The 20,666-nt window shown below is 40.1% G+C and overlaps 2 protein-coding genes and 1 long non-coding RNA gene across 3 annotated transcripts; 2 read left to right on the top strand and 1 right to left on the bottom strand.

The window, feature by feature from the left end:
* Window positions 1-2,455: 2,455 nt before the first annotated feature.
* LOC100529159 (rhodopsin kinase) lies at window positions 2,456-7,210 on the top strand. Its single transcript, XM_004081490.4, has 7 exons — window positions 2,456-3,316; window positions 4,089-4,216; window positions 4,510-4,667; window positions 4,756-4,839; window positions 4,917-5,041; window positions 5,126-5,327; window positions 5,404-7,210. Exons 1-7 carry the CDS (start codon window positions 2,618-2,620, stop codon window positions 5,691-5,693), a joined length of 1,686 nt encoding a protein of 561 aa, XP_004081538.1. The 5' UTR covers window positions 2,456-2,617; the 3' UTR covers window positions 5,694-7,210.
* Window positions 7,211-7,819: 609 nt separating this feature from the next.
* On the top strand, window positions 7,820-8,519 carry LOC110017351. The gene is made up of 2 exons (XR_002292712.1): window positions 7,820-8,153; window positions 8,231-8,519. It is a non-coding gene; the product is annotated as an uncharacterized LOC110017351 (long non-coding RNA).
* A 3,136-nt stretch (window positions 8,520-11,655) lies between these two features.
* On the bottom strand, window positions 11,656-17,719 carry LOC105356771 (DNA ligase 1). Its single transcript, XM_023950752.1, has 6 exons — window positions 17,612-17,719; window positions 15,054-16,076; window positions 14,655-14,737; window positions 14,413-14,550; window positions 14,175-14,295; window positions 11,656-12,279 (listed from the first exon to the last, which is right to left on the bottom strand). Exons 1-6 carry the CDS (start codon window positions 17,646-17,648, stop codon window positions 12,209-12,211), a joined length of 1,473 nt encoding a protein of 490 aa, XP_023806520.1. The 5' UTR covers window positions 17,649-17,719; the 3' UTR covers window positions 11,656-12,208.
* Between the last annotated feature and the right edge of the window lie 2,947 nt (window positions 17,720-20,666).

Genomic DNA, 20,666 nt, shown 5'->3' with positions numbered 1-20,666 from the left:
CCTCAGAGTTGTGGGCAGGACTGTTTGGACGGAGCAACCTGGCCTCCCCTTCCCGTTGCTGAGAGTTCTCAGTTTACAGCTAGCTGACAGCCTCCCACACCCCCAACCTAAAATTACCAGTGCAACAAAAATGATCAATATTGGAGCTATCCAGCCTTACTGTTTTGAGCTCAGACGAGGAAAACAAAGGCGTACATGGATCTATTTGCAAATGGATGCATCTGAATGGAGCGGAGCAGGGAGCCTGTAGCCCACCCACTAGATTTTTTATGTAACAAATAAACTCTTTCCAACAGCAGTTTTTTCATGTACTCCTGATTCACCACAATTTGAATTAAAAAAATACAATTTTAATCTTAATTTTCTTCACATATGTCCATCAGAAAAATGCCACAGGAACATGGAGGGTAGACCATTGTTGCACTGCTTACGTCACATGGTCTTGTGTCCACTGTAAACATTCACTGTGGTGTCTTGGTGTCAGTGGAATCACCTGCAACTGTCATCTATCATTCAAACCAAAGTGAAGGAGTCTGTTAGTTTGTCTGGAAACCCCAGTACCCCTCACATCTGGTAAACCGGCCTGCAGCTGTGTGGCATTTGCTAAACCAGGTCTGAGGTCAGAGGTCCTTAGGTCCTGGTCATGGTTGTGGTCTGTCATTGGAAGTTCTGTGTCCTGATGCAAGTCTGCTGATGACACTTTGAGACTCACCAAGTTTACCTGCAACACCTGACTGTCTGCTACCAACCTGAAGGGGCGCTATTGCCAGGTGGAGCTGCTCGTCTGTAAAGTAACATCGTGTGTTCATGGCTGTTTGAATTATCCACTTGGAATGACACATAATGTTGAAACTGATGCCACATTGAAAAGGGTTTTTCTGTTAGATTTTTTCGGTTTTGACCCGAATAAGTAAGATACACTGAACACAGAGAGGCCGTTTTGTGTCTGTCCTATAACAATTACCCTATATGACATCCACTGAGTTTTTCACAACACTCCTAGCTGATTGTGAGTAGTGTGCTTTCAAAGGAAATGAAGTGTTTATAGATAAAATTCAGAAAATACTGGATGCTCTCATGAAATAATACAAAAAGCTAAATCCCGATCTATGAAAACTTAAGTGGCTTGTCTTCTTTAGAAAGACTTTCACAGTAAAAGCTTCATTTGGAAGAATAAAATTCTTTACTAAAAAACAACCAAATTCAGGGGATACAGAGATTCAGGCGTGCAACTAATTTATTAAAAGTCCTGTCCGAGGAGTTCTGTCAGCTAAAATTAGATTTTGATTTGGTTGCTTCCTTACGCCTCCCTTACAGATTCTGCACAGCTGGGGACATCTGATCACAGAAAATCCTTCACTGCTGGATTTGAACAGATAGGCTCCACTTTTCAACTTTGTAGAAAGAAACCCGCCAGTCAAAGTTTTTGTAAAAACAGTGCTGAAAATTACAATTCATTCACTCAATGGTTTTGATGACGTTCGGAAAATAATAACCCTGCGATCGTCCAGAGTTGAATTTATTTCTGAACGACCCAACATTCCCACGCTCCCATAGGAGGAACCATTTGACATTTACTGATGTTAATGACAACATCTGAAACACACTTGAGAAAATTTGGGTTTCATTCATCCAAAAAAAGCAAAGACACAAACAATTATGCTCAAACATGCCACAAATACAGCTTCAGATTTTTTTCCTTTGGAGTTTCTTAAGATATTTAATAAATTACTTGCACAAAAAATGTAAAAATAAAATTCAATCTTTACAAATCAGAAACTTTTACATCTATGCTAACCAACAAGAACCCAGATTTGTTTTTCCTTAAAGGAAAATTGTGTGGGATAAACCACAGACCAAGTGGACCACATGACACATTTCTGATGTTTTTTCTGTCACACTGATGTCCCTATGGGTTAGAATGGGTTTAGTCTCATAGTCTCTGCATGTGAAACTTTGGAAAAACTTTAACATTATCTAGTCTCCATAAAAGACAGTAAAAATACATATCAGAGGAAGCTGCTTAGCAGTTTGAATCTGCCTTAAAAAAGACTAATTCCATTAAAAAACCCAAAGCGTTCACCTGGTCAGACTAGGATCATTGCATAAAATAAAAGAACAGGTGGAGAGGGAACCTGATCAGCTTTTTCAAATCCTTTCCAAATGAAATCGAAACACATTTAAGCATATTTTCAGACTGCTCTGATTGGTTTAAATAATTCTCTGCTTTAATTTGCTGAACATTTTTCTTTTTATGGGAGAAAGGTTGCTGGTTGAACTCCTGAATGTGCTCCTTGAGTGGTTCTAACATGTGCTCACACACTTTGTCTGGGGCATTGGGGTGTTAATGGATTACTGAAAGGTGTTGACTCAGGTGTGTGTGTGTGTGTGTGTGTGTGTGTGTGTGTGTGTGTGCCTGCGTGTGTGTGTGTGTGAATGAGGATGGGGCTGTCCTCAAATTGTGCTGCAGTCTACCTCATACACCAGTTCTCCCTCCTGCTCCCTCCGTCACTCCTCTGTCATCCGTTTCCTGTTTTCCCGCTCCTGCTTTTTCCTTTTTCCTTCCCCTCTGTGTCTTTGTGATGTCTTCCCTTTGCTTCGCCTAACTGTCTTCACCATGGACATCGGAGGACTGACCACTGTGGTAGCAAACTCTGCCTACATCAACGCCCGGGGAAGCATTGATGGCTCCAACCCAGCAACGGCTCGGGACAAGAAGTACCACTCTCGCCTCAAGCTGCCCCACATCACTGTGTGTGAGGGTCTGAAGGACACCCTAGACTTGGCCTTTGACTCTGTATGTGTGGAGCAGCCAATTGGAAAACGGCTCTTTAGGGAATTCTTGGAAGCAAATCAAGAATACCACGGGGCTTGTCGTTTGTGGAAAGACATCGAGGACTATGACCTGGCCGAGGACTCTGAGAGGGCAAAGAAAGCCTCTAAGATAGTCCAGCGATACATGGACCCATCTGCCAAACATTTCTGCCCGTTCCTGCCTGAGGACATCATAGCTAAGGTGAAGGAAAACCTGGAAGTTGTGGGCGATGACTTGTTTGCCGCAGCTTTGGCCAAAACACTGGACTACCTGCGAGAGGCTCCTTATGTGTTCTTCCTGGAGAGCATGTACCTGAAGAGGTTCCTTCAATGGAAATGGCTGGAGATGCAGCCCATGGATGCAGACTGGTTTCTGGATTTTCGTGTTTTGGGGAAAGGTGGGTTTGGGGAGGTGTCTGCCTGTCAGATGAAAGCCACTGGGAAATTGTATGCCTGTAAGAAACTCAACAAGAAGAGGCTGAAGAAGAGGAAAGGCTTCGAGGTGACTGTCTCTCAATACCACGCTCCTTTAGTCCTCTTTTGCTCTCATCCCTTTTTAGTTGTTGACAGTTTTCCACTTGAAAAACTTGATAAATGTTAACAAGCATTAAAATTACTTTGTCCAATTTTGACACAACTTTAAGTATTTTCAGACTTTTAATTGGACATATTCACCAATTTTTAAATGTCCAAATCTTATTTTAAGATGTTTCATCGGGCAGACCCAAACATTTATTGTAGTTTTCCTCCAAAATGAATTCTATATATTATGTCAAGTTCATTACTCTATTAGCAGTAGATCATTTTACATGTAATCAGAATTCCAAAAACAAGTTCCCTACAGGAGAAAAATTCTGTGTGTTTATAATCATTTATTTTAAGAGACTTTATGTCATTAAAGCCCTGAACTATAAAAGGTCTTCTGGGCTTTGTGCATTAAAGAAAGTGTCCTCCACTGAGCGAGCTGCAGCGGTGCTAATCATCTTTGTCCCTGCCTCTGTCTGCTTCGGCTTTGCCTGCAGAATTAAACAGAGACAGGGATATAGTGATTACTGGGAGCTTTACACGAAAGCTCTTCTGAAGGGAACTCTGGGGCACAGTTGCATCTTGCCCTTGACTCGGTCAAGGTCACCCTGCAAAATGTGTTTTTTATTTCCTGATTTTCAGCTTTTCAAATGTCGTTGATATGACGCAAACCCCAAACAGAAGCTCCAGTTTCTCCTTTGAAATGTTGCATGTTTTTCAAAGAAGCTTTTTTTCATTCTCTCCTATAGGGGGCGATGGTGGAGAAGATAATTCTTGAGAAGGTCCACAGTCGCTTCATTGTGTCTTTGGCGTACGCCTTCCAGACAAAGGAAGAGCTTTGTCTGGTCATGACCATCATGAACGGGGGAGACCTCAAGTAATTTCACATTTCCAAGCATCAACATTAATATTTATTGCATGAAGGAACTTTTGCTCTTCAACTAATATCATGTTAATTAAATAATTTGAACTAAATTTGTTAACTACATGAAAAAGTTTGCTCCAGCCCTCAATTTCATCTTCAACCTCGGTGTTATATTATTAATCATGGCTTTTTCTGAAGGTCTGCCTTAAATGTTTGCAGACATTTTAAAAAATTTAACTGCTTGTATCAATACCCATGAAAGATCCAAAATGCCTCCAGGCTGATCTATTTTCTTTACCCTCCAGATACCATATCTACCTGGTGGATGAGAACAACCCCGGGTTCGATGAGCCCAGAGCCTGCTTTTACATTGCTCAGATCATCCAGGGTTTGGAGCATCTCCATCAGAAGAACATTATCTACAGAGACCTCAAACCAGAAAACGTTCTGCTCGATAACGACGGTAAAACTTTCAGGCAAACTGAGATAAAATGGAGATTTGGGAATGACAGACTAATGCAGACATTTTAATTTTTTTTCTAAATGAAAAGGAAACGTGCGTATCTCGGATCTGGGTCTGGCTGTCGAGCTCAAAGAAGGCAAAACAAAAACTAAAGGTTATGCCGGGACACCAGGTGGGTGTTGTGTTCACCGAGAGCCACTTTCACACACAGACATACTTAGTAACTGTATTTTTGCACAACTCTTACAGGGTACATGGCTCCAGAGATGCTGAAAGGTGACAAGTATGACTCCTCGGTGGACTACTTCACTTTGGGCGTCACTTTGTATGAATTCATGGCGGCCAAGAACCCGTTTAGGAACAGAGGCGAGAAGGTTGGGTGTTAAACCAGGAGCGGCCATAGATGCAGATTCTGAGCGAACAGCGAGAGCGTGAGAGCTTCTCTGTCTTTCTCTTAGGTCGAGCGTGAAGAGATGAAGGAGCGCATGCTGACTCGGGAGGTGACTTACCAAGACAACTTCAGCGAGCACGCCAGGTCCCTGTGCGACGGGCTGCTGGCGAGAGATGTGGACAAAAGGATGGGGTTCAAGAACGGCTGTTGTGATGAAATCAGAGCTCACCCATTCTTCAAAGACATTAACTGGAGGAAACTGAATGCAGGTACCAACCACTCTCCTTTCTTCTAAATTGTATCTGAAAAAACTTGAATGGTTTAACAGGATCTGAACCCCTGCAGGCATTATCCAGCCCCCTTTCGTCCCCGACCCCAAAGTGGTGTATGCTAAAAGCCTGGATGACGTCGGGGCTTTCTCCTCTGTGAAAGGGGTGACCCTGGAGGATCCCGACAAGAACTTTTTTGATGAGTTTTCCTCTGGAAACATTCCCATCCCGTGGCAGGAAGAGATGATTGAAATGGGCATTTATTCGGAGCTCAACCTTTGGGGCCCCGATGGCACCGTGCCCAACGACCTCCGCAGGGAGTCCATCCTGGAGCAACCAAAGTCATCGACATGCCACATCTGCTAAACGCTAAAAACGTGAAGACCCAAACCCAGAGGACTCTCTGTCAGCAGTTTGAAACAGTTTGAGGCGACTGTTCATGAAAACAAGAACTGAGACGTAGCTTTATAAATGTGAGTGAATTTGAGCGTATAGACTTAGGCGTTTCAAATGTTTAAATCTTTATATGCGGTCTCACTTTCCATAAATGTATTCCTTCACTGTCCTTTTTGTGTGTCTTTGGTTTGTAGTAATTGCATTGCTTTTAGATCAGAAAGTATTTTTGAACATTTTCCATTTTCAAGCAGGAGTTTTGTGTCTTTGCATCTGGTGCTGACAGATATTTGGGTCATGTAAGTTGTTATTTGGCCTCTACCACATGTGTGCTGCTATAGTGTATCTCCTGTTCAATTTAATGTGTTGTTCTGTTTTTTTGTTTTAGTTAAATATAACAAATCCTTTGTAATTGTTTCCAGCTGGTTAAGTTTTTTGAAGGTCATTTAGTCTAAAAACACAGGAACTAATTGAAAATATAACTACATGTACAAAGATGATGTGCTCAATTTATTTGGTTTATTTCTAAGAATAAATAAATAGACTGTCAGAGCAAAAGACTCACAATTTGAGAAACATCAAACCTTTAAGGTTGCAGAAATAAATTAGCCTTTTCTTTTAGAAGATTCTTATGAGGAACTTTTATTTGTTTATTACCGGTCGACGTTTTTTTTTTTTAGGGACGTGATGAGAATCCTGGTCAAACATTTTGTGAGGTTTGCTCTCTTTTGCTTGGCATGCAGTTGCCTTGCACGCCACCTGAAAACAACAAATGCAAATTTAAATAAATATTTATCAGCAGTTACTTGTAGTGTGACTAATATATGCAGGGGCTTTTTCCTGTGGCACCAGACACTTTCTCCTGCCAGGTCAACCGAGCAGCAATATGGCAGTTGAAATTTTTATTTAGTTTTATTTTATTTTATTCGTCTGTGATTTTTGTAAAAAAGCAACGCGAGTCTGTACCTGTAATTTACAGGGAGTGGATTTATTGATCCAACCTACATCATGGAGGGAGTTTCTGAAGAACCTTGAGCGGGCTCACATCACCCCAATTTTAAAATCCCTGCATTGGCTCCCCATATGCTTCAGGATCGATTTTAAGATACTTTTCACAGTTTTTAAATGTCTTAATGGTCTTGCGCCTCCCTATCTATCAGATCTTTTAGTTAAATATGAAGCCTCATGGACCCTGAGATCCTGTGGCACTGGTCTTCGAACCGTTCCGATTGTAAAAACCAAAACTTACAGAGAGGCATCTTTTCAGCACCATGGCCCTCGTTTGTGGAACAGTCTGACAGTGGACCTGAGGGCTGCAGAGAGCATTGATGCTTTTAAAAAAAGGCTCAAGACCCATCTTTTTAACCTGGCTTTCAGCTAATTTTGCTAGTTTTATTATTTTATTAATTTTATTTTGTATTTATTGGTCTATTTTATCTTGTTTTATGAATTTACACTAGATCATTCACAATAAACTTTAATATTCCTTATTTCACTGTTTTATTGTTTATTACTTTAATTAGTATGTTTACTTTTTAATTCTCGTTTACATTTTCATTTTTATTTCCGGTTCTTTCTCATCTAGAATCTTTTCCTCTGGGTCGGCTGTTCAACCGCTGCAGCTCTAGACGGGGACAGGTCCCGCATATGATGCAGCATTTGGCTGGTTTTGCAGCTTTTTACAGAGACGGAGGTCCCAAATATTTGCCAACATTTTTTTCATGCTCAGCCTATTTCCCATTGTCCATCGAAATCAATTAGGGGGTGGAGTCGGGAGGGGGGGGGGGGGGGGTTGTGTGTAGGTCTGGGGAGGTCTGTGCTCGTTTTTTATTATTTATTTTCAAATCAAATCAAATTAAACTTTATTTATAAAAAAGCGCTTCTCCTGCCTTACGTGACTCGAAGTGCGTTAATGTTTGAAACAAAAAACATACACAATATTACAATAATAACCCAACCCACCCTTCCCACTTCCCACTCCCCTCCATTAACACATACAACCTATGACCCCACGCAAAATGAATACTTATAAAACTCACTTCTAAAAGAAACGTAAGACTTGTCTCTGCTGTGAGGAAATAGCATTCATACCAGGAGCCAGCTCGGCCAGGGGAACATCGCAACAGTGGCCAGCCAGACCGAGGCAACAACGGCAAGGGCAACAACCGTGGCAACAACCACAGACCAAGCATTTTGTTTTGTCCTAATGTAAAGCACTTTGTGCTATGTTTTAATAGGAAAAGTGCTTTATACATAAAGTTTGATTTGTTTAATTTGATTACAGGGTTACTGTCATGGCCTGTCAGTTACTCCCTCCTCCCCCCTCCTTCCTGTGTCGGACGCGACCAGCTGGATCCACTCACCTCATCTACACCTGCCTTCATAAACTCCTCCAGGATCTTCAGCCGGTGCCAGTTCGTTGTTCCTCCTATGGTGCATAGTCTGGTCAGCTCACGTTTTGTCTCAAGTCTCGTTGTCTTTAGCTCATGATATTTCTCGCTCTGCCTCAGGACGTAAACCTTCTGGATCCTCACCTGGTCGCAGTCCTCCAACGCAGCAGTCACGCCGCATCAAGAAACCTCCAGCCAGCCGTCTCTCCTCGCCTTGGTTCAAGCTTCGCCTACGCCGTCTCAAGTAGCCTCCAGCCAGCGCCTCGCCTCGTCTTGGTTCAAGCCTCGCTCCCGCCGCTGTTTCCCCTCAAGGAGATTCCAGTTCAAGATTCCTCCAGCCAGCTCTCGCTCTCTTCTCCTGGAAGGAAACTCTGTCAAGTTCTGGTTCTGATTAAACCACTGAAATCTTTCCGTTGTGTCAAGCCTCTTTCCGGGTTCCAGCATCTGGGTCATTTTTGAACTCACGTTCGAATCATGACAGTTACAGCTTTTCTGGACGCTACAGTGGAGGACAGAGGATCAGGGAAAAGACATGCTTGCCAAAACTTTGCATACGCCATTTCAGATATTAGAAAGGAAACTATTAGATGACAGAAACAGCAGCACTATTGTAAGAAAGGAGTTGATCAGCGGCCTCTTTTGATGCAATGTGATTCAAATATGGGTTGCAAGTCACACAAAAAAGCAACAGGAACAGAGTAACATGCTCTCTCAGCCCCCAGACCACTTCAGTTTAACAGGTGATCATCAGGGATGTGTAGATGTTGCCACTAGACAGTAAGACTTTAGTCCCAACTGCCCTCACGAGTAGATATGCACTGTCTGCGGATGAATTAAATGAGAACCTGTATGGGGCACACAAGTGGGACACATCAAGGCTGTATACCGCTGCGTGAACCCGGCACGTCGTATGGATTTTTCCTTTTTTCAACCCCCCACAAACCCTACATAACTGTGCAAGGGGCCCATTAGTGTTGTTCATGTGATAAGTGCGCACTCCCTGCAGGCTGTCAGAACTGAGGAAATTAAACGATCAGAGTAGCTTGTGTTGATGTCCTGGTGGCACCTACCTTTCACGTGCACACCCCGTGTGTGCTGCATTTGTGCGCGGTCACTAAGGAGCCAGTATGCGCACCTTACTAACAACTAGAGTGTGGCCTGTGGCTGTACAACAGCATCAACTGAACATCACACAAGTGTGTAACTTACATTATCCTTGCAGACACTTTACTCGAAGCCACTTCCATGAGTAGTTAAATATTTCAGGGAAGAAAATTTTAAGTCCAGTTGCTGTGAGTCAAGACTGCACACAATTATACAACAGTGGTTCTAGCAACACCTGAATTCTAACACTATGACTCTGAAAAACAATTCTGCAATGAAGACCACAGATATAAAAGAGTCTAGTGACAGGTACAGGTTTATTGAAAGGCTGAAGATGCATTACAGATGATGAGACTTTACCAGCCGTACTACTGTTGGCTGTGGATGAACGCGTAGATGGAAAGGTCAGCAAATACAGTAGAGAATAAATACCTCAGAGTTCATAATCCTCCTCTCTGTGTCTAAAGGTCAGGGAAAGATTGTGTATGGGCCAGTGGAAAACGAGTCACTGAGTGCAGCACGTTCTTGCAGGGAGCATACAGAAGCTGCATGTGCAGGAGAATGAGTGCACCTCTACTTTGACACTGAGCTTTAGGGTAGGTGGAAAAAGGCAAGCGAGGAGGTGCAATTAACACATAAGTGTTAATTGTGTAATAAAACACATTTGAACCTTGGCGTTGTGCTGTGTTTTGCTTTTACAATTTGTCCAAAGCAGATTTGGTGGAACAAAAGTGTTTATGACACTGCAATAAAGCATTTCAGAAATTAAAACTTTATGTACAGTCTTTTCATTTGAACTTAATCACAAGTTAAATCAAAAGATCCAAGCTGAAAGTTGCAATTACCTTTTTCCATTTATCTTTTTGTGGTATATTAAAGCTGTTGCTGGGAAAGCCAGACTGAACAATTTCTTTTGCCCTGCAAAGAAAACTAGCTGTCTGATTGGCTACTGAACCCCTCTCCTGTCAACCTTGCAGCCATGTTTAGAATCTCTTCATAACACACACACAAATGATGCATACAAAGGGTTAGCTTAGCATCGCAGAAGTCCAATTGCAAGTTTGAAATGTAGCAAGAACAAAACGGTAGAGGAGGTGAAAAAGAGTGACAACCTGATTTTGTTTCTATCGCATGATGAAAAGATGTATTCCTTTGTAGGACAATTATTATTAAAGTAATTTCATTTAATGACCAAAAAACCCTCTTCTTTTATTTGAATGCATTTTACTGTATTACATTTTTTCGCAACCAAATGCTTTGCAAAAAAACTTTTTTTTTCTGTGATGCTGCACAGAACAACACTCATTGGATCTAATGTTTAGCATTTGTGCAGCATCTGCTGTTTTGGCCTCTGGACTCAATCTTTATTTTTGCCTTAAAAACAACAGGATGTTGACAGGAGGGTTGACATAATGTTACAGTCAGGATTTGTTCAAGTTTGGGATATGATAAACCCAGTGGCGGACCGTGCATTACACACCTGAGCCTTTAGTAGTGCTCGTCTGAATCACTCAACCCCTCATGAAACATTTTAAGATGCAGAAATGAGCTTTGCATTGCATACTGAAAAATCATGTAGCCACAATAAATGCCTCTAAATAAATGGAATAAACAAAACAGTAAACAAATCTCATTATGCAACTACAGCCAGCAAAAATAATTGAAAATGACCACATAAATTTGGAATATTATTTATTATAATATTTATCATTTCACTCATCAGAAAATCTGATTATTTGAAAACAAAATCCATCATCCTCTCTTTCCTCAAACAGTCCGATCACTCTAACATGTGGATGGTCGCGCTTCAGTTCCATCAAGAAGCTTCTATCTATTCCATGAAGGCCAGTGCTGAGAGCCGCATCTGTCCTGTTGTGTTTCTGCGTAGGTTTTAATTCGCTTTAGAGCTGAAAATGTCTGCTTGACAGATATAGTGGACACGGGGATGGTCAGCGCCAAACACACAGACCGGCATGGCTGTTTTATGATTCACTCAGATTTTTCTGATGAAGGAAGTCAAGGAGATCAGTGGGAGATTTTCCTGCAAATCCTCCATGGCCTATAGTACAGTCAGCTCTGTTTTTAAGTGAGACAGATCAAAACATGCTCTGTGGCTCCATGTCAAACTGGGCAAGGCTGCATGTGGGACATTTTTCCTGTATTCCTGAAACTTCTGTCCAATCAGAAGGTCTGAATACTGTGACATTGCCTAAGCAGGCCCTGCTGACACCAACTCAAAATCTGATTGGTTGAAAGAAATGAATGACCACGTTGATTTTCTATTAGAAGGCCTTCAGAACAGATAGTGAAGGCCTCTTTAGCTCTGACCCTGCCTGGCAACAAAGGAGAGCAGAAATGCGATTTGTTGAATGCTCCAATATCAAAATATGTATGTCTGGAAGCAGCATAACCATCAAAAACACAATAAAAGGGAATGGACAGACCATTTGGAATGATTTAATGTGTATGCATGGATAAAATATAATTAACACCTGATGGCCCACCACTGGATAAACTAATTTAAAAGCTTTCGTTGTTTATAAGTACATTACTATTTAACAGCTTAATTGCTGACTCCATTTTCATTTTTACCTGAAAACCTACAAATTACAATGGAAGGAAGTAGAGACAAAGTAAACCTGGATTTCTAATCAAACAACCCCAAGAAGAGTCCAAAACAGCGTCATGTAAGTTTTTCCCCCAACTTTAATTAATATTCAGTTTTGAATGAAATATTTTTTAACAACGTATTTGGTAGATATGACAATAAACGACCAACTAAGAATTGTGAAAAAATACACAAAAATTTGAGACAAAAACCTTTAAGAGAATAACTTATTAATAAGATGCCCTAGCTTTAAAAGTAATAAAAAAAAAAACAAAAAAAACTCATTTGCTTATCCAACTGTATTCATTTAAAATGAAAAATGTAAAAATGAAACAAATGCATGAACAGATTTGTTAGAAATTCAGAATGAAAATGATCCTCCAGACTCAATGGTGAGGATAAGAGCAGACGAAGGCCTGAGGGGTCCAGCAGGTGAAATCATTCAACTTTCCAGGTTCTAAAAAAAAAAAAAAAATCACATCATTCACAAAATAAAAGAATTTGAAATATAATCAATTAATTTGCAAGTTAATTGTTGAAATAAAAATCCCATGTTTGTACACAAGGGCCTAAAGCTGATGGAGAATCTTCATGATTTTTGTTTGTCAATAATGTATCAGTTTTTCCTTCTTTCTCCCCTGTATTGGTAAAGGTCTGCTGTTTTAATTTCAGAATTTCACACTAACATACTGGTTTAAAAAAAAAATCCAGTATATCTGATTGGGAATAATTACAAAAAGTATGGGCTTTAATAGTAAACGTGTGCTCTCCATCCTAGAAACATGGATCTGGTCAGAAAGCGTTAGGATCCTGCTGTTTTGTGAGGCAGTCTGTCATGTTTTCCTGTTCAAACCTTCAGCAGTAGTTTATGGACATCATTAATACCCACTACGACTTCTAAAGTCATGTTAATTAAAACAGTGCTTTTCATTTTCATATTTTTACATCATGCAATATGGTTAAGCCAGGACTATCAGAGGTAACCTGAAGGCTAATCTGATTTGGAACTAAATGAAGAGCCGTTCCTGAAGCTCCCAGAGGCTGTTCTACACTGCTGAGGGGCAGCTGCATGGCATAATCCCCAACAGCTACAAAGCAGCTGTTCTTCAAGAGCAGCTAATGAAAGTAACTATGGACTTACAATCATGCTTCAAACTGGATGTTTTTACAGTAAAGCAACAGTTCTTCAGGGTTTAGAAGAACACATTTTAACAGGACTCCTCCTTAGTTAAGTTTCTACAATGTTTAATTCATTTATGAATAGATTTCTATTCCTACAATCCAACCAGATCGATCTGTCTGAGGCAGACACGAACTAACCTCTGTGTAACCACTTCAGCTCTATTTTTCTCCAAAGAAATAGAGCATAAAAAAAATTGAAGCCGCGAGCAACGTTGTATGGCCAGCGGGCGCTACCCCCCCTTTCCCCCCTCTTCAGTGTTTACTATTGAGTCCTCGACTGACTGAACGGCGGCTACAGGCCCTTCACTCTCCTCCTCTGCCTGTGTGCCACCCTGCTCAGAGCTCCATGGGACAAATTCATTTAAAAACACTATTTATTTTTTTAAACTGGCAGCTTTTCTGTGTGTTTTTATCTCCATAGGAACTGTTTTATGTTTTGGTCGTCTGGGAGTGACGAACATGTCTATGTAACTTTTAGAAGAATCAGCAAAAGTAAACTTTTGGATTTCCTTGGTAGCTGAGGTTTTTTTGTTAACCACTCCCACAATCCTAATATATCTATATTGTATGTTTTATTGTTTATTATGTAATTTAATGTAATGTCATGAAATTTTCTTGTGCAAGCAGAAAGGGAATGCTACACTTATGCCATTCAAAATCTACAACTTCTTATTTCAAATAACTTTCTTCCCAGGTGATAAATCAAAATCTTTAGGTGGAGTTTAAATTTGTAGCTGGTATTAAAAGTGTTTTTTTAATTCAAGATTGGATCCTCTTGCTGAGGTCAAAGGCCAATGAAACCTCGCTTGTGGTTGTAGACTTTAATGCTGGGTGGCATGTGTGTGAAATTTCGTGAAGACGTTTCTTTTGTCATATTTTGGGAACACTTGAAAATTGCCAACTTTCACACATTTTTTGAGCCCCATGAGAGATTTGGCCCCATTCATTTTATTGATGGTATCTTCCCCTGTGATGTCATCATTTTTCGGGGGGTTCACTAGGCTAAAAATTCATTTTCACTGGACGTGCAAAATTTGGTGAGTGTTTTGAGTATGAGGCAACTGCATTTTTGCCCAAAGGCGAGGTAAGAAAGAAGAATCAGAAACAATCTGGTCCTTGCTGTCCTGGGCCGCTGTTAGCCATAACTATTACACAATAAATGACCATTACCAGATCCAAAGTATCCCAGCACTTCCAAGCAATCCTCCACCCCGGAAGTGTTGTTGGGCTCCCCAGCCAGCCAGTCAGCGTAGCTCCACATGGATCCATCCATCCAGATGAAGTGGTTCCTCTGGAAACCAACACAAAATTGAAAGAATGCAAAGACTGAGACATTTTGTGTAGCAAATAAAGCAATAAAATGTAGTTATAAAACAAAAGAAAAACCCTCAAGGTTTAAACCACTCACATCCAATCGATAACCTCCAACCCAGACGCGTGCATTTGACCCATTTTGCTCCAGGATCAGCTTCGACACCTCTTGGTTGATGAACTGGCTTGTGATGGAAGCCAGGTGTCCGTCAGAGAAATGTTGCCGACAAAAATACTAAACAGCGCAAAGCAAACATAGAAAATGAGGAAAAACAGACATTTCTATTAATGCAGGTTGTTTGTTGTAAGTCATTGAGGCAAAGGAGAAAATGTCCACACCTCAGCATCCTTAAAGGTTTTTGGTCCTTTGAAAAACTGATAACATTTGGAGTCGGGTGCAACAGCAGCACAAAAGCGCCTCTCTGTGGAGAGAAGGTGAAAGTTTGATGCAGAAAATTTCTCATTTATATGTCTGTGCTGTGACAAAAGCCATCCATCTCTCAGTGAGACTACAATTTCTGGTATTTACATATGTAATAGTTGAGAAGTGAAATTTACTGATCAATCAATTCCCTTTACACTGCTGTAAACAAAATAATTACAAATAAAACGATGATAAAATATCTACATTTGTGTTTTTTGTGAATAAGCGCCAATGGTAGGACTTGTTTAAAAATCTGGACACATTTGTATATATTTTTTAGAATTGTATGTTTGGCTTTTTTTCTGGAAACTCACCAGTCTGAGGATCTTTCAGTGCTGACTTCTCAAAAGGCTTCTTTTCAGCGAGCACATTTTCTGGAAAGGGCACCTGCTGATGCACATCTAGTTTCTCCCCCAAGACGGCCTCAGGCTCCATCTCTAAGACTCGTCGTTCATCTAAATGATTGCTTTTCTTCATCAGGAGCTCCTCGTCCTCCTGGTCTTCAAATGGAACTGTGTCATCATCTTCATCTTCAAGTCTGTCATCATCCTCCGGTGATTCCATAAATGGATGACCTAAAGCTTCTTGTGGTCTTTCCATGTCTATGTGCCTTTCTGCTGTCTCCATGAGCTCACTTCCTTTATCCAGATTCATGTTAACTTCAAACCTCTCCTGAGCAGACGTCAACTCTTCCTCAGGCTCTTCCTTCTCTTGAGACTCCAGTTCGACCTTAGTCTCTGATTCCACCTTAAAATCTGTGTCATCTTCATCCTCAGACTGTGTTTCAGCTTCTTGTTGATCCTCTTCTGTTGCAGCTGCTTCAGACTTTTCCTCCATCACCGCATCCTCTGGCTCTATGAGACTTGCTTCATCAATCTTAACCTCTAAATCCACCTTCAAATCTGGCTCAGATTCAACCTCAGGTTCCTTCGCTGACTCTATTTCCGCTTCCTCCTCTTTCATCACAAGTGTCCCTGCTTGAATTTCAAGCTTTTCTGCCCCTTTAGCTTCAGGCTTCACTTCAAGCTTCAGTTCCACTATTCCTCCTTCCAGCTTCTCCTTCGGCTCCTTTCCAGCCTCCTCTTCCTCTGCTGCTTTCGGCTCCTTTTTCTTCTGGATTTCTGGCTTTACCTTGACTTCAAGTTCAACCATATTCTCTGATAGTTTTTGGTCTTGTGGAGATGGTGGTTTCTGCTCCTTCTTGGGTGTCAGTACAGGTGGAGGTGCATGATTCTCCACCTCCACATGGCCCTGTGCAGGAACAGAGTCCCCCAGTAGGGGGCTCAGATTTCCCTCTGTGACAACAGGACTTTGCTTCAACGGTAATCCCAGAGCCGCTGCAAACAGGAAGAGATGTAGAAGGTATGAGGCAGATCAATGTAATGTATTCAACTGGAACCTATAAGAACATGAAACAGATCCTTGTGTTTAATTAAGAGCAATTTAAACTGTGGTTTACATTAAAAACGGGCATCTCTTTTCACACAAAAGAAGTACCTTCAAGAAAAGGGCATTTAAAACTGTTTTTAGGGGGTATTTTAACCTGAAGATGGAGCAAATGCTTAAAAAAAACGAATGTTAGTCCTCAGAATGATGAGGAGTGAATTGGATTCAAAATAAAGCCCATGTCACACAGCCACACAGCCACCATGTCCCTTTTGTGTATATTGTACAGAAGAAAACTGATTATACAGGAATAATTGTGGAAAAGGTGAGAAAAGTTGTGGTCTGCACGTGAAATTTTTACAGATGTATCACAAATGAACTACGTTACAACCATGAAAGATGTACGAATAAAGCACTCAAAGAACACAAAACTCAATGTACAAGTCAATTTTGTCCCAGAATGCATGTGTTTGTTTAATTATGTAATTTTAAAATGATGTCTGCGATATAAAAGTTATAAATTGGTGCTACATGCGTGAAAAGTCTTTGAAAAAGCCACAAATTTGCGTGTGCATGTTGCAGAAATCACGCACAATTGCGTAAGATTTACATAATAATTGAGAATAAACTACGCATAAACTGCAGAAGTCTCAACCGAGCAAAAACTTTGAATAGTTAAAAACAGAATTCACGTTAAGAGCTGTTGGGTGAAACCATTAATGGACATCTGTGCACATCGATGAATGACGAACGCAAGAAACACTTGTTATTTACGTATATCACGCATGTGTCACGAAAGACCGAAATTGAAAGTATGTAAGGCTGTGTGTCATGGCCTTCAGATTTTAATTTGTCATAAATAAATAAAATACCGGTAAATAAACAGCATGTATACATATGTTTTTATATTTATATAAAACTCAGTTATGAGATATAACTGTGAATACAAACCAAACACTGACAAAATAACAACTGACAGTAAAACAATAAACAAATAATCCCTAACCAATAAAGGTGAGGGGAAACACATGAACCAACCGTTTTTCTTCTACAAAAACAGTCATAAAGATAATCACCAGATTATTTAATATAGAGCAGACTAACTCACTGTTTAATAAATTCAAACTATTAAAATATGGAGACCTGGTTGATTTCAGAATAATTCAAACCAAATCTAAAATAAAAAAAAATCCATCCATGCATCCATCCATCCATCCATCCATCCATCCAACCATCCATCCATCCATCCATCCATCCATCCATCCATCCATCCATCCATCCATCCATCCATCCATCCATCCATCCATCCATTCATCCATCCATCCATCCATCCATCCATCCATCCATCCATCCATCCATCCATCCATCCATCCATCCATCCATCCATCCATCCATTCATCCATCCATCCATCCATCCATCCATCCATCCATCCATCCATCCATCCATTCATAGACATAGCTTGAAGATGTGAATACAGTCCTTTACCTGTGAGGCTCAGTGACAATAACAGCAGAGGCTTCATGGCGATCTTCTTCAAGTCTGCAGACAGTGAAATATGTCCTACACACTCACTGTCCTCAGTATTTGTAACTGAGCTGTTCCTTTTTTTTATTTTTTTATTTTACCTTCCCATAAGCCCATAAAGGTGGCTTCAATCAGCCTTTATCTCTCATGAGAAGAAAATTCTCTTTGTTTTCTCCTCACGTTTATTGTGCCATTAAAGGGGGGAAAGTTCACTTATATTCAGAGCACGCCAGGATTTACTGGAAACATTAAATTCAAACATAAATGACTGCTGCTGCGGGCCATAAAAATGCTTGATCCAACATTAAGATAGTGTCCAGATGCAAAAGATACTGAAAATTTACAATAATAAGTGCTCCATGAAAGTCAAGGTTGTTAATTTACATTAAGGATATTTAAATCAAGAAAAAGCTGTCACCTTCACATGGTCTTGTTGGAGTCAAGGAAACGTCACTGTGATGACTAATGTAAACAGGAACAGAACGACTTGTAACAGGTTTGTTGTTTGGGATTTATGTGGAAGGATTTTAGATTTGTTTTTTCCACCACAGGTTACCAGTTACAATTATATTTAAACTAAATAGTTCACAGTCTGGATCTAAACTCCACTATAGAAGTAAAAAATGTTGGGATTATTTCAGATCATGACAGAATAAAATCCACTGATCTGGACTCTGCAACATCTGATATAATGTTTTTGAATAAATACAAAACTGTTACTGTTTATAAAATTTAGTTGTTTATATGTATGTGCACGTTTTTTGTGTTTTTTTGGAGATTTTCATTTCTTTTAATAATTGAAATGTTACATTTTTATTTAAACCTGTGGAAGATACACAGAAAAAATACTAAACAAATTCTACATAATACTCAGATATACTGCAGTAAAATACTGTATAAATGCTGCAGTAATTATATATTTTTAGGTTTGTCTATATTTTATATTTCTTATTGCATTTAAATTACCTGTACATAAATATATTCAGTAACAAAAAAAGCATTTGTTCAATAAAATTGTCCACATGGGAATATTAACCAATTAGAGTGCTGTTGATGAAAAATAGAATTGTTTTATAAATGAAGGGTTTTGATGCTGGCATTTTGAGAATGCAGTAATGCAGGGACACATTTATTATTAATATGGCTAAGTAATGACTTATTATTACTGACAAGTGTTTGAAACTTATGAATTTCTCAATAGGTAACAATTTAAGCTTGTGGGGGAGCATGTAAACAGATGGGGTGAAAGGAAGTGGGGCCAGGCTCACTCTGCGCCAGCAGTCCCACCGTCAACTCAGAGGGGAATTTCCAACGAAGTCTTGCAGCTCTGCAGAAACTATGTCCTAGGAAAGACACAGGCTTTTTGATTTTGGCTAAAATCGTCATAATAAATTAAAAGGCCGCTGGGAACACTTTTACGATAGGTCAAAAGATGATCGAATTGGATCTTCAAAGCTCTTCCCTTTCTGTATATTTGATATGAGCTTCATTAACCTGAAGAGTTTGTTGATGTGGAATATGTTTGTGTCTCGTGAACAGCAGCACGGACATGGCTTGCACACACATATGCATGCTAATGGGTCTCTGTGTAGCATGAGCATGTGTTTGACTCAAGCCAGAGCAGCTGGGACTCTTAATAGTGAGCAGGTGCTGCAGCTGAAGCTTCAGGAGCTAGTATTTCATCGTGAGCACATATGTCTGCATGTATGGGCTCGGTGTGTGTGCCTGTGCGTGTGCATATGGCCACAAATGACGCGCACAGACTGGAGCGAGTGACAATGTGCTGCTGTGTGCTGGTTAGAAACCTTATAGCCAAGGTCACAGTGGTTCCACAGCAGCTGTTGTATGTTTCAACTTCAGTGTGGACAAGTGTAAACTATGATTTCCAATCTTCATATTTTGACTGTGAAGCATATGAATAAGCAGGAAAAGAACCAAAAAATAAAAGAAATTGAGCAAGAAAATGTGTCACAGAACATCAAAGTAGGAACTTCGCTCAAAACACTACACAAGCTGATATAAAACCACAATAAAACAACTAATCCGCTTAAGCATTAACAGAACAAACCATCACAACCTGTCAAATTGCCAGGATGAAGAAAAACAATATAGCACACGGGATGTTCATGCTGCGGAGTATGGTTTGACAAAATAAGATAAAAAATTCAAAAATTCCCCATCAAAATGCAGTGGCACCTCCAATAAGGTTCATGAGAGGACCAGATAGGGCCACCAAAAGCAGAAATGTGATGTTGGTAATTAATGAAGGTCTGGGTGTGCATATTACTTACAATACCACATTTTCATTTGACATCTTCTTTTTTCCTATAATGTGTTATGATTTGCATAGTTAGTTTTTTTTTCAGTTTTAACTTTAGCCTTTTCTTAGGTTTCTGTATAGGCTGGCTGTGACTCCGCCCACTCACCTGTGGATCCCGATCACAGCTGCCTGCACTTTACTAATTAGCCACACAAAATTTAAGGGGACTGTCAACCTTTAGATTGTCCGGTTTTCATGCTTTGGTCCCTACAGAAATGTACTAACAGTCATGTATTTTTTTTAAATAAATTCTTAGAACTTTGTTATATCTGTGCATGTATTTGTGCGTGGTTTCTCTCTGCATCCGTGTTCTCACCTGCATGCCTGGCCGTGTCAAAATGATCAAACTATTTGATTTGGATTAATTCTTATTGTTACACCCTTGTCAAGGGGCTTGTAAATGGATGTAATGGAAAAAGTAAAAGGAATTAAATACAACGACTCAAAAACTCTCACAAACAAACCCAGGAGGGAATTTATTTACAGAAAAACTCAAAACTACACAAAAACAACCAAAAGACAAGGGGGGTGTTCCAAAAAGAAAGTTATGTGAGTTACCACGGTAAGTTTGAGGCTAAGGAAGTGGATAACCTTAGCTTTCGGTTCCAAGAACTGAGGTATGTTTCAGGGTATGTCAAGTTGCCATAGCAACTCATGCTCTGAACATAACCTGGTCTGGAGCAGGTTTAGTTGAAG

This window comes from Oryzias latipes, chromosome 21, assembly GCF_002234675.1.
Source record: "Oryzias latipes chromosome 21, ASM223467v1".
In the NCBI taxonomy this organism is placed as follows: Eukaryota; Metazoa; Chordata; class Actinopteri; order Beloniformes; family Adrianichthyidae; genus Oryzias; species Oryzias latipes.
Note: the sequence above shows the minus strand (reverse complement) of the source record. Positions and strands in the feature narration are given on the sequence as shown.